At 51.4% G+C, this 12,148-nt stretch overlaps 1 protein-coding gene across 2 annotated transcripts in view; it reads right to left on the bottom strand.

The window, feature by feature from the left end:
- LOC140387901 (Golgi-associated RAB2 interactor protein 1A-like) overlaps positions 1-11,225 on the bottom strand; it is a 59,505-nt gene extending 48,280 nt beyond the window's left edge. For both annotated transcript variants that reach the window (XM_072471191.1, XM_072471192.1), the window contains exon 1: positions 10,837-11,225. In XM_072471191.1, coding sequence (XP_072327292.1) covers positions 10,837-11,028 — 192 coding nt within the window. In that variant the 5' untranslated portion in view covers positions 11,029-11,225. The remainder of the gene's footprint in view (positions 1-10,836) is intronic.
- Positions 11,226-12,148: the final 923 nt, after the last annotated feature.

Genomic DNA, 12,148 nt, shown 5'->3' with positions numbered 1-12,148 from the left:
CGAGTCAGAGGGAATTCCGAGGCTAGGTCTTCGAAAGGGAAGAATGAAGATTTGCCATTCCTCCTGAGGGAAACCGAGCTGACGAGATTGTGCAACACAAAGTGAACACTGACATCTGGGTGGGCTGCTGGGAAATCTGTGGAATCTGACTTGGTCGCGTCTGCCATTTATTATGCAGTTTGGTGTGTTTGACCAACATGCTTGTTTTTTTCATAGTTACCTTGTGTTAATTCTCAATGTTACGAGTATAAGATAGATATTGTCATTTGTTTTACTTTTCTAAACTTGTACAGTAAAGTTTACTTTGTTTTTTCATAAACTGGAATCTTGTGGTTCTATTCTCTTCACGAATATCTTGGATCTCAAATTGTGTCAACTTTAAACAAAAAGTGACTGGTCTCGAAGTAGATAAAGTTTGAGGGATCTGGTACAGCATTGTAACAATTGATTCTGATGTTTCTATTTTGACCATGGAAGACAGCTTTGTGATGTCAGGGGGAGAAGCTGCTGTGGCCTCAAGGCATTTGCTATGACATCATAAAAATAGGCCGTGAATTATCTGTACTATCTCGCAGATAAAATGTAATCCCTAGTGCTTTATTAAGCGAGGTAAGATGTTACACTGCTGCCTCACAGCGTCGAGGACCCGGGTTCGATCCCGGACCCGCGTCACTGTCCATGTGGAGTTTGTACCTTCTCCCCGTGTCTACATGGAGCTCACCTCCACAACTCAAAGATGTGAAGGGTTGGTTGATAGGTTAGGCTAAATTGCCCCTTAATCGGAAAAGAACAATTGGGTACTCTAAATTTATTTTTAAAAAGCAAGGTAAGATGTAAAATTAAACTTTAAGATCTGTTGGGGCTATAATAGAGTGCATGTTGGATTAATATAATCATTTGAAGGGCATTGAGTTTATACAAAATATTGTATTTGATAGAAATGTAAATTTGACTTGTACGGGACTAAACATTATTAGGGCGTGATTCTCTGGCCTCCCAGCTGCGTGTTTCCTCGTGGCGCACCATTCCCTGGCGTCAGGATTCTCTGCTCCCGCCGCTGTCAATGGGAGTTCCCATTGAGGCCATCCCACACCGCTGGGAAACCTGTCGGTGGGGCTGCGCTGCGGGGGGGACCCAGAGAATCCCGCCACCAGCCGGAGAATTCCAGCCTGTCTCCCACTCTGGCCCTGGGGAATGATGTGTAGTATAGGGTATGTAGCATAACAAGGGTTAATCTCGGACTGGGGAACGCTACAGTGTGATGTAAAGAGGCACATGACCTGAGGTATACATAGTTATGTGGTATCAATAGACAGTTAATGTTCAACCATACATAAATCAGAACCTCTTCATGAGACGGACTGAACATGAAGACGGCTAATGGAAAAACCATGAACCTCTGAGAAGCTGGAGCAGAAATTCAAAAGCTGGTGAATGAAAGGAGCTGCATTCAGACCTGACTGAAAATACCTGGAGTGAAGATACAAAGGGATTGCACATTCTCCCCGTGTCTGCGTGGGTTTCGCCCCCACAGCACAAAGATGTGCAGACTCGGTGGATTGGCCACGCTAAATTGCCCCTTATTTGGAAAAAATGAATTGGGTACAAGGGGAGAGTTCCTGAAAGAAGCTCCATTGCAGAATTGGGACAAAGGCAGGAGAAAAATTCCAATGTGCAGCTGAGGACTTCTCAAGATCTCGTGGATCAATGTCCGTGGAGCATAAAGTCGCAGGGATGTGCAAATAATTGAGTCCTAAGCCAGGACTGGTTTAAAAAGCTGTGGTGCTGTATAAATAGAGTCAGAGCTGCCTGTGCCCGAGAGCATCACAGCCTAGCCAGGTTCTGAGTCGTTGCTTTTCCACATGGCAGCCGAGCTTGTTTTAGCAAAAAGACAAAAACAAATCGGAAGTTTTAGAAACCTCAGCAAAAGCCAGGAATCAAATGTAAAACGCCCGGCAATCCTCTGATATCGCAGGAAGGCCCAGAATGGTTTATTGAACAAATCACTACAAGAAGATAAAGACAAAGAGGTCGGGACTGCCGTCGCCACAGGAGCCTGCCAAAATGTGAAAAGCACAGGAAGACTTTGAACAAACGGTTACTGCGGTGCCATTTCAAAATCTACACAGTATTTAAGGCTGTGCTCTCCTGAACCTTAAAGCAACCATAGACAACAAATCAATATTACCCGGCCAATTTCATCTGTTCCGATGGCCAGACTAAACACAAAATTGGTGGAAAATGTTCTTAAGATACAAGACGGCTTCAGGATTAGCGGGGTGGCACAGTAGCACAGTGGTTCGTACTATTGCTTCACAGCGCCATGAACCCGGGTTCAATTCCCGCTTGGGTCAATGTCTGTGCAGAGTCTGCATGTTCTCCACGTGCCTGCGTGGGTTTCCTCCCAGTGCTCCGGTTTCCTCCCACAAGTCCCGAAAGACGTGCTTGTTGGGTGAATTGGACATTCTGAATTCTCGCTGTGTACCTGAACAGGCGCCGGAATGTGGCGACTAGGCGATTTTTGGAATAACTTCAATGCAATATTAATGTAAGCCTATTTGTGATACTAATAAAGATTATTATAGTTAAAAGACAGGTGCTGAACAAGCGAATACACTACTTTATCCAGTAAGTTTGGTGGCTGATGGTAATATTGAGAGGGAAGGAATGAACAGATCCTTGGGTAAATTTGATGAGGTTCTAAAATCATTTGATACATATTTTAATCGAAGAGGCAACAGAGCTTTAGAGACAGTGAAATTCAACAAACCTCTCCAAAAGTCTGGAGAATTGGTTAACTCTTTTACAAACAAATTACACAGATTGATTAAAGGCTGTGACTATGGTGACTTTAAGTCAGAACATCATAAGAGGCAGAATTGTTGGAGTGGCTGGCAATGCCCTTTCATACATCCTACAGCCAAGGAACGTCTGACTTTAGAAAAAGCCATGCAAATAGTCAGACAGCCTGGAATAGCAGCATTACATTTCATTAGGCAAAAGCAAGCCATGGTACAGAGCAATCCTAACAGTCAGGCTTGTAAAGCAACAAAGGAGAAGAGAGACTCCAAGTCAAGGAATGCAATACCCAAACTGACCATGTCAGCACTGTGGATCCAAATGACCTCAGAGAGGAGAACATTGTCCAGCAATCTCAGTGCAACCACCTGGGACGCTTCAGAAAGCTATGCAAAGCTAAGACACCCAGATGGGCAGAGGATCGCAAGATAATCCATAAGATTGAGGTGCCACACTAGGGAAGAGAACCAACCGTGCTTCTTGGGTGAGGTCAAGGATCCTAGATTCTCTTTGTGGAATGCGGACAGCTCAGCAACTTCAAATTAGACACAGGAGCCAGTGTTACGGTCCTCTCTGATCAGGAACTGTGGCTGAGAGACCTCTGGCTATAAACGACGGACACATCTCTCTCTGGGCCTGGAAGAATCCAACTTCCAGTCATAGGCATGATCCTAGAACCACTGCGGTATGGTGACAAGCAGATACTCAAAGTCCTATGCATCAACGAGAACCAACCTTTTTCCCTCTTGAGCAGAGAAGCCAGCCAGTGTTACCCTTAACCTTCTTAAAATGGCAGAAGGCGTCAAGGTAATGTCGTCAAGTAAATGCAACTGCAAGTTCCCAGGGACCCAGCAACAAGAGACCCTTGATTAGGATATAAGCTCTGAATTGTTCTCTGTGTTTGCGGAGCCAGTTTGTCCAATCTCTTTATTGGCGGCAGAAGCTCCACTTTGGTCAGACCAGCCAAACTTTCAGATAATTACCACTGCAAGGAAAGCAACCAGCAACAGAAGAATGAGATCCAACCCCAGGCTCCTATGGTTGCTGCCACACCACCTGTAAACAGTACAGCACAGTCACTACAACCTCCAGCCAATGTGCAAAGCTGCAAGACAATGCTGGAGCAAGGAACTAGTGACCATGAACTCACCAGAGCACACCCCTGCGAGGCATGGGGAAGAACACACTGTCATGATAAAAGCCAAACTGCTAGGTGACCCCACTGATGTGGAACATCCAACTGACGAGAGAGAGAGAGAGAGATACCCTTCAACTCCCTCAAAGATCGTAGGGGATGACACGGAAAAGGAAAAACTGGGTTTGTGCCATGAATGAAAGGAGTGAACACTCTCTCTGGAAAGAATCTGACAAGCTGGTGGCCCCGAACAGAGCAGGTGGGGAGCTGACAAAGAAAAGTTGAAGTCTTAAGGACCAGGAAAGGCGTAGCAGAAGAAGACAATCCAAGTGCCTGAAACACATTCTCTGTGAGCGCAAATGGCAACGTGGGTGCAGAAAATCCCACAAGAGTCTGGAAGCAAGATTCTCACCAGCGAGATCTTGTTTTCTGCCCCACAGGAACCTCGTTTTAATAATATTTAAACGCATTGAAATTTATTGAAGGGTTTTTCAGCATTGTGGTCGCCCTCTCACTGAATATTCTTGGTTTACAACAGCTATATATGAACGGGAATCAGTCGAGGGGAACCTGACTGGATTCACTAGGTAAGTATAGCCCCAGGGGAGAGAGGGACATGCCTGGGCAGTGCCCTGGCATGGCTCCTGGCACAGGTCGGCACTGCCCAGCATTGGTTAGCAGTGCTAACTTTGGCCGGCGGCAATGTTAGGGGTGGGCCTTCTGGGGAGCCCCATTTGGGGGGGGGGTGTTGTGGTGGGGGGGGGGGGGGGTTGATGCCTGTGAGGGGGTGAGTGCCCCCTTTTCTTCTGTGTTGCAGGTGGGTGGGGGGGAGGAGGGAATGCCGCGATACTGCCATGGTGTTTGGGGGAGGGGGGGGGGGGGGGGAAAGAGAGTGTATCTTCTGTTGCCCAATACCTAATTAAACAAAAGTTTCGTTGGAGATCAGTACAGAAAATCCTTGCTCCATGCACCAGTTGCCAAACTATCAATGGTTCAGCCATGTGCACTTCTGTTCAAAGAAAGCAGACTCAAAATCACTGTGTTGACAACAGGACACAACTTCGAACCAACATCTGGTTTATCTGGTACGATAAATGCTGCCTCACAGCGCCAGGGTCACTAATTCAATTCCAGCCTTGGGTGACTGTGTGGTGTATGCACGTTCCCCCTGTGTCTGCGTGGGTTTCCTCCGGGAGCTCCAATCTCCTTCCAGTCCAAAGAGGTGCCGGTTAGGTGGATTGACCATGCTACTAAATTGCTCCTTAGTGTCCAGGGATATGCCGGTTAAGTGAGGTTACGGGGTTACAGAGATGGGGGGGGGGGGGGGGGGTGTGCTGGTTAGGGTGCTCTTTCAGAAGGTTGGTACAGACCCAGTGGGTCAAATGGTCTTGTGCACTGTAAGAACTCTGATCTATAATGGGCTTGATCCACTCAGTTTACCCATCTATAGTATCACTTACCCGTTGATGTGTGGAGTAATGCATTTGGGGAATGGGGAAGGCAAACAAAGAAGGAATACACAGTAAATGGGAGGATATTGAAAGGGGTAGAGGAAGTGAGAGATTTTGGGATGCATGTCTACAGGCCCCTGAAGGTGACAGGACAGGTTGATAAAGTGGTAACAAAAGCATATGTGATTCTTTTCTTGATTGGACATGGCGTTGAATACAAAAGCAGGGATATAATGTCAGAACTGTTGAAATTTTATGTACAGTTTGTGGGTGGCATGGTAGCACAGTGGTTAGCACTGCACCAGGGTCCCAGGTTTGATTCCCCCCCTTGGGTCAATGTGCGGAGTCTGCACGTTCTCCCCGTGTCAGCGTGGGTTTCCTCCCACAAGTCCCGAAAAGGTGAATTGGACAGTCTAAATTCCCCCCCCCCCCCCCGTGGGCAACACAGTCCGGACCGGACAGGTATGCCGGAAGAAACGGCACCATCTCCTCAGGGCAACCAGGGTGAGTAGGCAACACTGTGCCCCTGGCACTAACCCGCGTCACACACACCCCTAACCCAACCCCCACTCCCAACCCGGAGGGCGGCAGACCCCTCTCCCTGCACCTCGTGCCAGTACCCATACCGGCCGTTATGGCCGGGTACCCTGACTACTGACGCCACCAGTTACCTGCCCTGCTGGGCTGCATGCATCAGACTGTCTAACACTGTCGTTTTCCGTTTGCCCCCCTCACAGGAGAAGGCTGCCCATAACCGTTGGGAGTGGGAGAAGACTGGAGGGGAACCGCCGGACCCGCGACCCCTGACCATGGTGGGGCAGAGGGCCCCGGATGTGGTCAGTGGCCCAGAGGAAAGGGAGGTCGCCACGTGTGAGGAAGTGAGACCCCACTGAGTTGCGGTTCCCTATGACACGTGTGTCAACCTCTTCCCCCCAACACTACCCTCACCCCAATATCCCCCTCACCCCCAACACAACACCACCCCACCACCTTCACCTCTACACCATGCTCACCCTCGCCACCCCCTCACGCTCACCCTCACAACCCCCCAAGCCCATGGTCTAATCATGCGTGTTGTCGTGTGTCCTGCAGGACCTGCTGAAGTTGGGGCGGTCCATCTCCCGCCCCCAGCCAGTGCCATCAGCCAAGCACCGACATTGAGAGCAACTCGGACACCAGCCCACGACCCAAGAAGCAGGCCGCTCCGGAGCTCGAGTCGGAGGGTGACACTGATTTCCCATCACAGCTGTCTCCATCACCCTCCACCATCCCAGAGACACTCACCTCGGTCGGGCACTTTAGTGAAGAGGCTCCTGGACACTATCTGGTGTGCACCACACAGCTACTCCGGTACATCAGGTGGAGGTAGGAACTCCCGAGGGGGTGGAAGGTCGGAGGGCTGGCTGACCCCAGGAACTAGCAGCCGTCCAGATTGGTTTCGACTTTTGAAACAGACAGTCCCATCGATTGTGAAGAGGTGTTGCAGAACCAGAGACAACACGAGGGGTTGTCGGCGAGCATCCAGCACCTGCAGGTACAGTTGGAGGAGTTCAACCGCGTGCAGGAGCAGGAGGTGGTGCCGACCATGCGTGCCAACCAGACCAACACTGCACGGGTGGTGTCCGCGGTGGAGGCATTGAGGGCTCCGGTTTTGGCTAAGGATCAGCATGTCCAAGGCCTGCGGCATTCTGTGCAGGCGGTGGCCGAGGCCCAGGGCAGGGTTGCCGCCTCACAGGCAGCCATGTGCGAGACCCACATGGAAATCAGGGCGGCGCTCCTGAGCGTGGCCCAGTCACAGCGGGCCATGGCTGGGAACATCGGCGGCATTGCCCAGGTGCTGGCCGCGTGGCACAGACACAGAGGGAGTTGGCTCAGTCCCAGAAGGAGATGGTGTAGTCACTGGCTGAAGTAATAATAATAATAATAATCGCTTATTGTCACAAGTAGGCTTCAATGAAGTTACTGTGAAAAGCCCCCAGTCGCCACATTCCGGCGCCTGTTCGGGGAGGCCAGTAAGGGATTTGAACCCATGCTGCTGGCCTGGTTCTGCATTACAAGCCAGCTGCTTAACCCACTGTGCTAAACCAGCTCCTATGTAACACAAACCTAGAAGGTGGTGGCACAGGCCCAGCTGGCGATGGTCCACTCCTTGTGCACCATGGTCAAGACCAGAGCGGGACTCCAGGACTGGCAGCTTCAGGTGACAGGGGATCCTCAGGGAATAGCTCCACTTGCACCCCTGTCCCATGGAGTAGCCTGGGGGCCATTGCATACCCTGAGGGAGGAGGAGGTGGTGGTGCCCTTGACGGTGCCTCCCGCAGCACCTCGGAGGCGATCAAAACGTCTGAGCCCAGGTGCACACATAGTGCGGCTTCCAGTGCGTGCCTGGGCCCCCTGTCCTGCCCTTACTCGCCCTCCCCCGCATCCTCCCCGTCGGACAAGGCCTCCCCCTCCAGCACATCACCCCTCTGCTGCGCAATATTGTGGAGGATGCAGCAGGCCGCCATGATGTGGGCGCCCCTCTCAGCATTGTACTGGAGTCCAGACACCTGACCTGCATCTTCAGGACCGAAGCACCGTTCGATCACGGACTTGGCCGCTGTATGTGTGTCGTTGTAGCGGGTCTCCATGTTGATCTGTGACCTACGGATAGGCGTCATCATCCATGGCCGGCAGTGGATAACCCCTGTCACTCAGGTGCCAACCCCCAGCCGCGGGGGCGTCTCGAACATGTCAGGAATCGTCGAGTGTGCCAGGATGAAGGTGTGCACACTGCCCGGATATCTGATGTAGACGTGCATAAGGCGCAGCTGGTGGTCACATATCAGCTGCACGTTCATCGAGTGGAACTCCTTTCAGTTTGTGTAGAACGGCCTGTCATCTGCAGGTGCTTGTAGGGGGACATGCATCCCGTCAATCATCCCCTAGACCTAGGACATGTTGGTGATGGGGGCGAACCCTGCTGCTCGGGCATCCTGGTGGGCTCGGTCCACTTTCAAATGGATGTATTGAGCCGCCTGAGCGTGTAGGGCTGCTGTGACGACGCGGAGGCACCTGTGCATCGAGGTCTGTGAGATTCCGGACAGGTCCCCACTCGGTGACTGGAAGGACCCCGTGGCGTAAGAGTTCAGGGCAACCATCATCTTGACGGCCACCAGTGCGGGTGCCCTCCTCAATACCCCTGCAGTACCAGGGGTGCCATGATCTGGTAGATTAGTCGCACTGTCCCCCTGCTCAGCCGGAGTATTCGGCATGCCCGGTCCAGCAGATCCTTGAATGACAGGAGCTCTCGGTAGACACGAGGCCCCATGTGGCGCCTACTTGGCACCTCCTCCTCGGCCTGTTGGGCGGCCGGCTCTCCATCCTCAGTGAATGCCTCCTGTCCCTGTGCGGCACGCTCTGCTGCTGCAGCCAGCAGCGCCAACTCGTACAGCTACAGGGCATCCCTCAGGGCTGCGGCGAAAAGCAGGAAGGCCACCATTGCTGGTTGAATTCCAATAGCCATTGTCTGCAGGGGTGAAAGGCCGACATGTTAGCATGGTGTGTACTTGTGCCCAACCAGTTCCTCTGGGTTACATGGTGGCCCCAGTTGGCACTGCGGGCTCTGCCCCCACATGTCCCTACCCCCATCCCGAACCTCTGGCCCTGATTCCGATCCCTGATGCTAGGGGTACCGTCGGTTGGCACTGCCCTAGGGGCTACAGTGGCCGTTACCCTGGGTGGGCTGCCTGATATCCCGCTGGTGGGTGGCGGCCGGTTGGGGTGGGGTATGGTGGAGGGTGGGGTGTGGTGTATGGTGGGGACACCCATATGGCCGGTGTCACTGCAAAACCAGGGGCCAAGGTGGGTGGTCAGTGGGGTAGATAGCTGCCTTGCAGACCGCGCCAGTGCCGGTGCGTAACTGGACACCGTCCTGTCCCATGGGGGGGGGGGGGGGCGGTCAGGGGGGTGGTCACCCTGGCCACCTGGCCTCCCCGCCCCCCCCCCCCCCCCCCCAGGCCCCCAGGCCAGTGTCTGGCTCAGCAGCCCCTGGTTGTGTCTCTCGATATCCTATCTCTCACTCCCTCATCAGCCACAATGCCAGTTTCACAGTTTTTAAGAGCATAAATGTACCGCGCCGGCAGAAACTCGGACCATCGGACACAGTGAATCGCGGAGGCCCCGGAGAATATTGGGTCAGGCCCGCTAGTGCTATGCAAATGGTGTTTACTGTACTTGATTTGATTTCCAGAACGCACTGGCGCCGCTGTCGAGGCAACGGAGAATTGCGATTTACTGTCAGATCGCCGCCTGCCGTTATTTTGGTGGCTGCTTTAGGGGCTGGTTTAGCACAGTGGGCTAAACAGCTGGCTTGCAATGCAGAACAATGCCAGCAGCGCGAGTTCAATTCCTATATTGGCCTCCCCGAACAGACGCCGGAATGTGGCAACTAGGGGCTTTTCACAGTAACTTCATTGAAGCCTACTTAAATAATACTAATAATCGCTTATTGTCACAAGTAGGCTTCAATGAAGTTACTGTGAAAAGCCTCTAGTTGCCACATTCCGGCGCCTTTTTGGGGAGGCCGGTACGGGAATTGAACCCGCGTTGCTGGCATTGTTCTGCATTACAAGCCAGCTGTGCTAAACCAGCCCCTTGTGACAATAAGCGATTATTTATTTATTTATTTATTTATTTTGGCATCGCAATCTATTCCCCATCCAATCGCTTTCCGTGATTTCAGCCCCCTGTTTCCCAAAAGTGACAGGAATCTGTGCAACGGACACAGTAGATTCCCAGCCATTCATATTCTGTAGTTTAAAAATGTAATCAATTTTATTATGCCATATTGCCAATCTCGAATTAATACAGAAAGAACTTGCATTTATATAGCACCTTGCATAAACTCAGAACATTTACACCCAGTGAAGTATGTATAAGCTGCGGTATAACTTGGGAAACATCAATGTGATAATGACCAATGTTTTTAGTGATGTAGGGAGAGGGATAACTATTGAGACGAAAGATAACTATTGAGAACTCTCCTGTTCTTATTTGGAATAGTGTGATGTTTACCAGAGGACAGGTGAGGGGGGGGGGGGGGGGGGGGGGGCGTGGTGGCCACAGTTTTAATCTCATCCAAAAGACAGGGACCTCTGATTCCCTCTGAATCACTGGAGAATCAGCCTAAATGTTGTGCTCCAGTTGGATTTGAACCCACGATCTTGAGACATAAATGCTACCCACTGAGCGGCGGCTCACACTTGTTCCGTGCACAAGAGGAAAACACTGGAAAGATGCTGGAAATGTTAAATATAAACAAAAAGTGCCGGGGTAATTCAGCAGATCTGACAGCATCAGTGGGAGGAGAAATGGAGTCACCCTTTCAGGTCGAAGGCCTTTCACCAAGGACCTTGCAAGTGCTTCGTGTAGCCTGTTTCATATTGTAGATTCTTGTCTCATTCTTTGTACCTGAATAAAATCACTTTCGAAGACGGCGGACTGAGCAAAGAGGTTGTATTCCTGGGACCGCAGGAGCTTGTGTAGAGATCCACCTTCCACCCCAAGCTGTGCAGGGCTCGGTCTTGCAGATCCAGTGCCAGAATCAATGGCTTGTGTTATACCTGTGAAGAAATTGCGTCCGTATTGTGCCGACTGATTCATCTTCACTCCTTTCCTTCCTCCTTGATCCTCGGGCTGATTTCCTTCCTGAGTTACGACTCTTCTGTCGGGCACCTGTTGGACCGGTTCTGCATGAAGGCTTCCATTTCAGCTCTGCCGTCACTCCTGTAATTGGCAGCCGAGGCTCGCACTTGGAAGGATTGCAGACACCAGGAATCAAAGACCTCCTGATTGGATCAGGCTACATCCAACGGGGACCAACTGCATATCAGTACGGGGGACCCAGATTGACTTAATTAATGAGACAACAGCAGGTGGAGGTGTCATAATAGTTGTCACGGAGTGCATCACATTTACAGTGAGATCACAGACCTGAAGCAGAGTGAAAAACCTGAAACAGGGAGCCTATTTCGGATAATGGTTTCCTACAGCCTGATCCACCATTTTGCTGTTTCCCCTTTACATTCATTTCCTTCAAGTCACATGTACTCCATCTCCATCCCTTAGGCATTGGAGTGTCTGAGTCATTGTATATTTTCCATGTCCTAAACGGCACAAGGAAAATCTTGTGTTTTTTTTCAATTCTTTGAAGCCATATTTATGCCTCACATCAATGTCATTTCTTTCTGCGCGGCCTTTGTCCAGTTTTAATCTTATTTGGAAATAGAGATAGTTTAAGTAATTTATGGGCGCGATGTAAGCGCGAGCTCGGCCGTTAGATCACGGGAGAAGCCAAAATCAGGAAACGTGCCGGGCGCCGATCGGTTTTTGATCTAACCGGCCCGTCCCCATTGGTGAGATCCGAATCCCGCAAGAAACCAATAATCACCACTTTAAACCAATCTCCAAACAATTAACGGGAACGACCCCCTATCTAACTGCCTCTCGTGATCTAACCAGCTCCCCAGCAAGTGGTCACGCGGGCACCGATCAGTACACCAGAAACTGGCGGAATGGCTGCCGTGGGGATCCGAGGGGGTAAGTAGCCATCTTCGCTCCCCGGGCAATGAGCCCAGGGGCACTGAGGTTGCTGCCCACATGAGGGGCGGCCTCGGTCGGCGGGTCAGTCAGGGTGGGCTGCTATTGCTCGGGGGGGAGGGGGCTGGGCTAGGGGGGGGGGGGGGGTTTCCCACAAAGCTTGCGGGTCTGCGATGCCACTGTC

This window comes from Scyliorhinus torazame, chromosome 13 (assembly GCF_047496885.1).
Source record: "Scyliorhinus torazame isolate Kashiwa2021f chromosome 13, sScyTor2.1, whole genome shotgun sequence".
Taxonomy (NCBI): Eukaryota; Metazoa; Chordata; class Chondrichthyes; order Carcharhiniformes; family Scyliorhinidae; genus Scyliorhinus; species Scyliorhinus torazame.
This window is presented reverse-complemented; position numbering and strand designations above follow the sequence as displayed.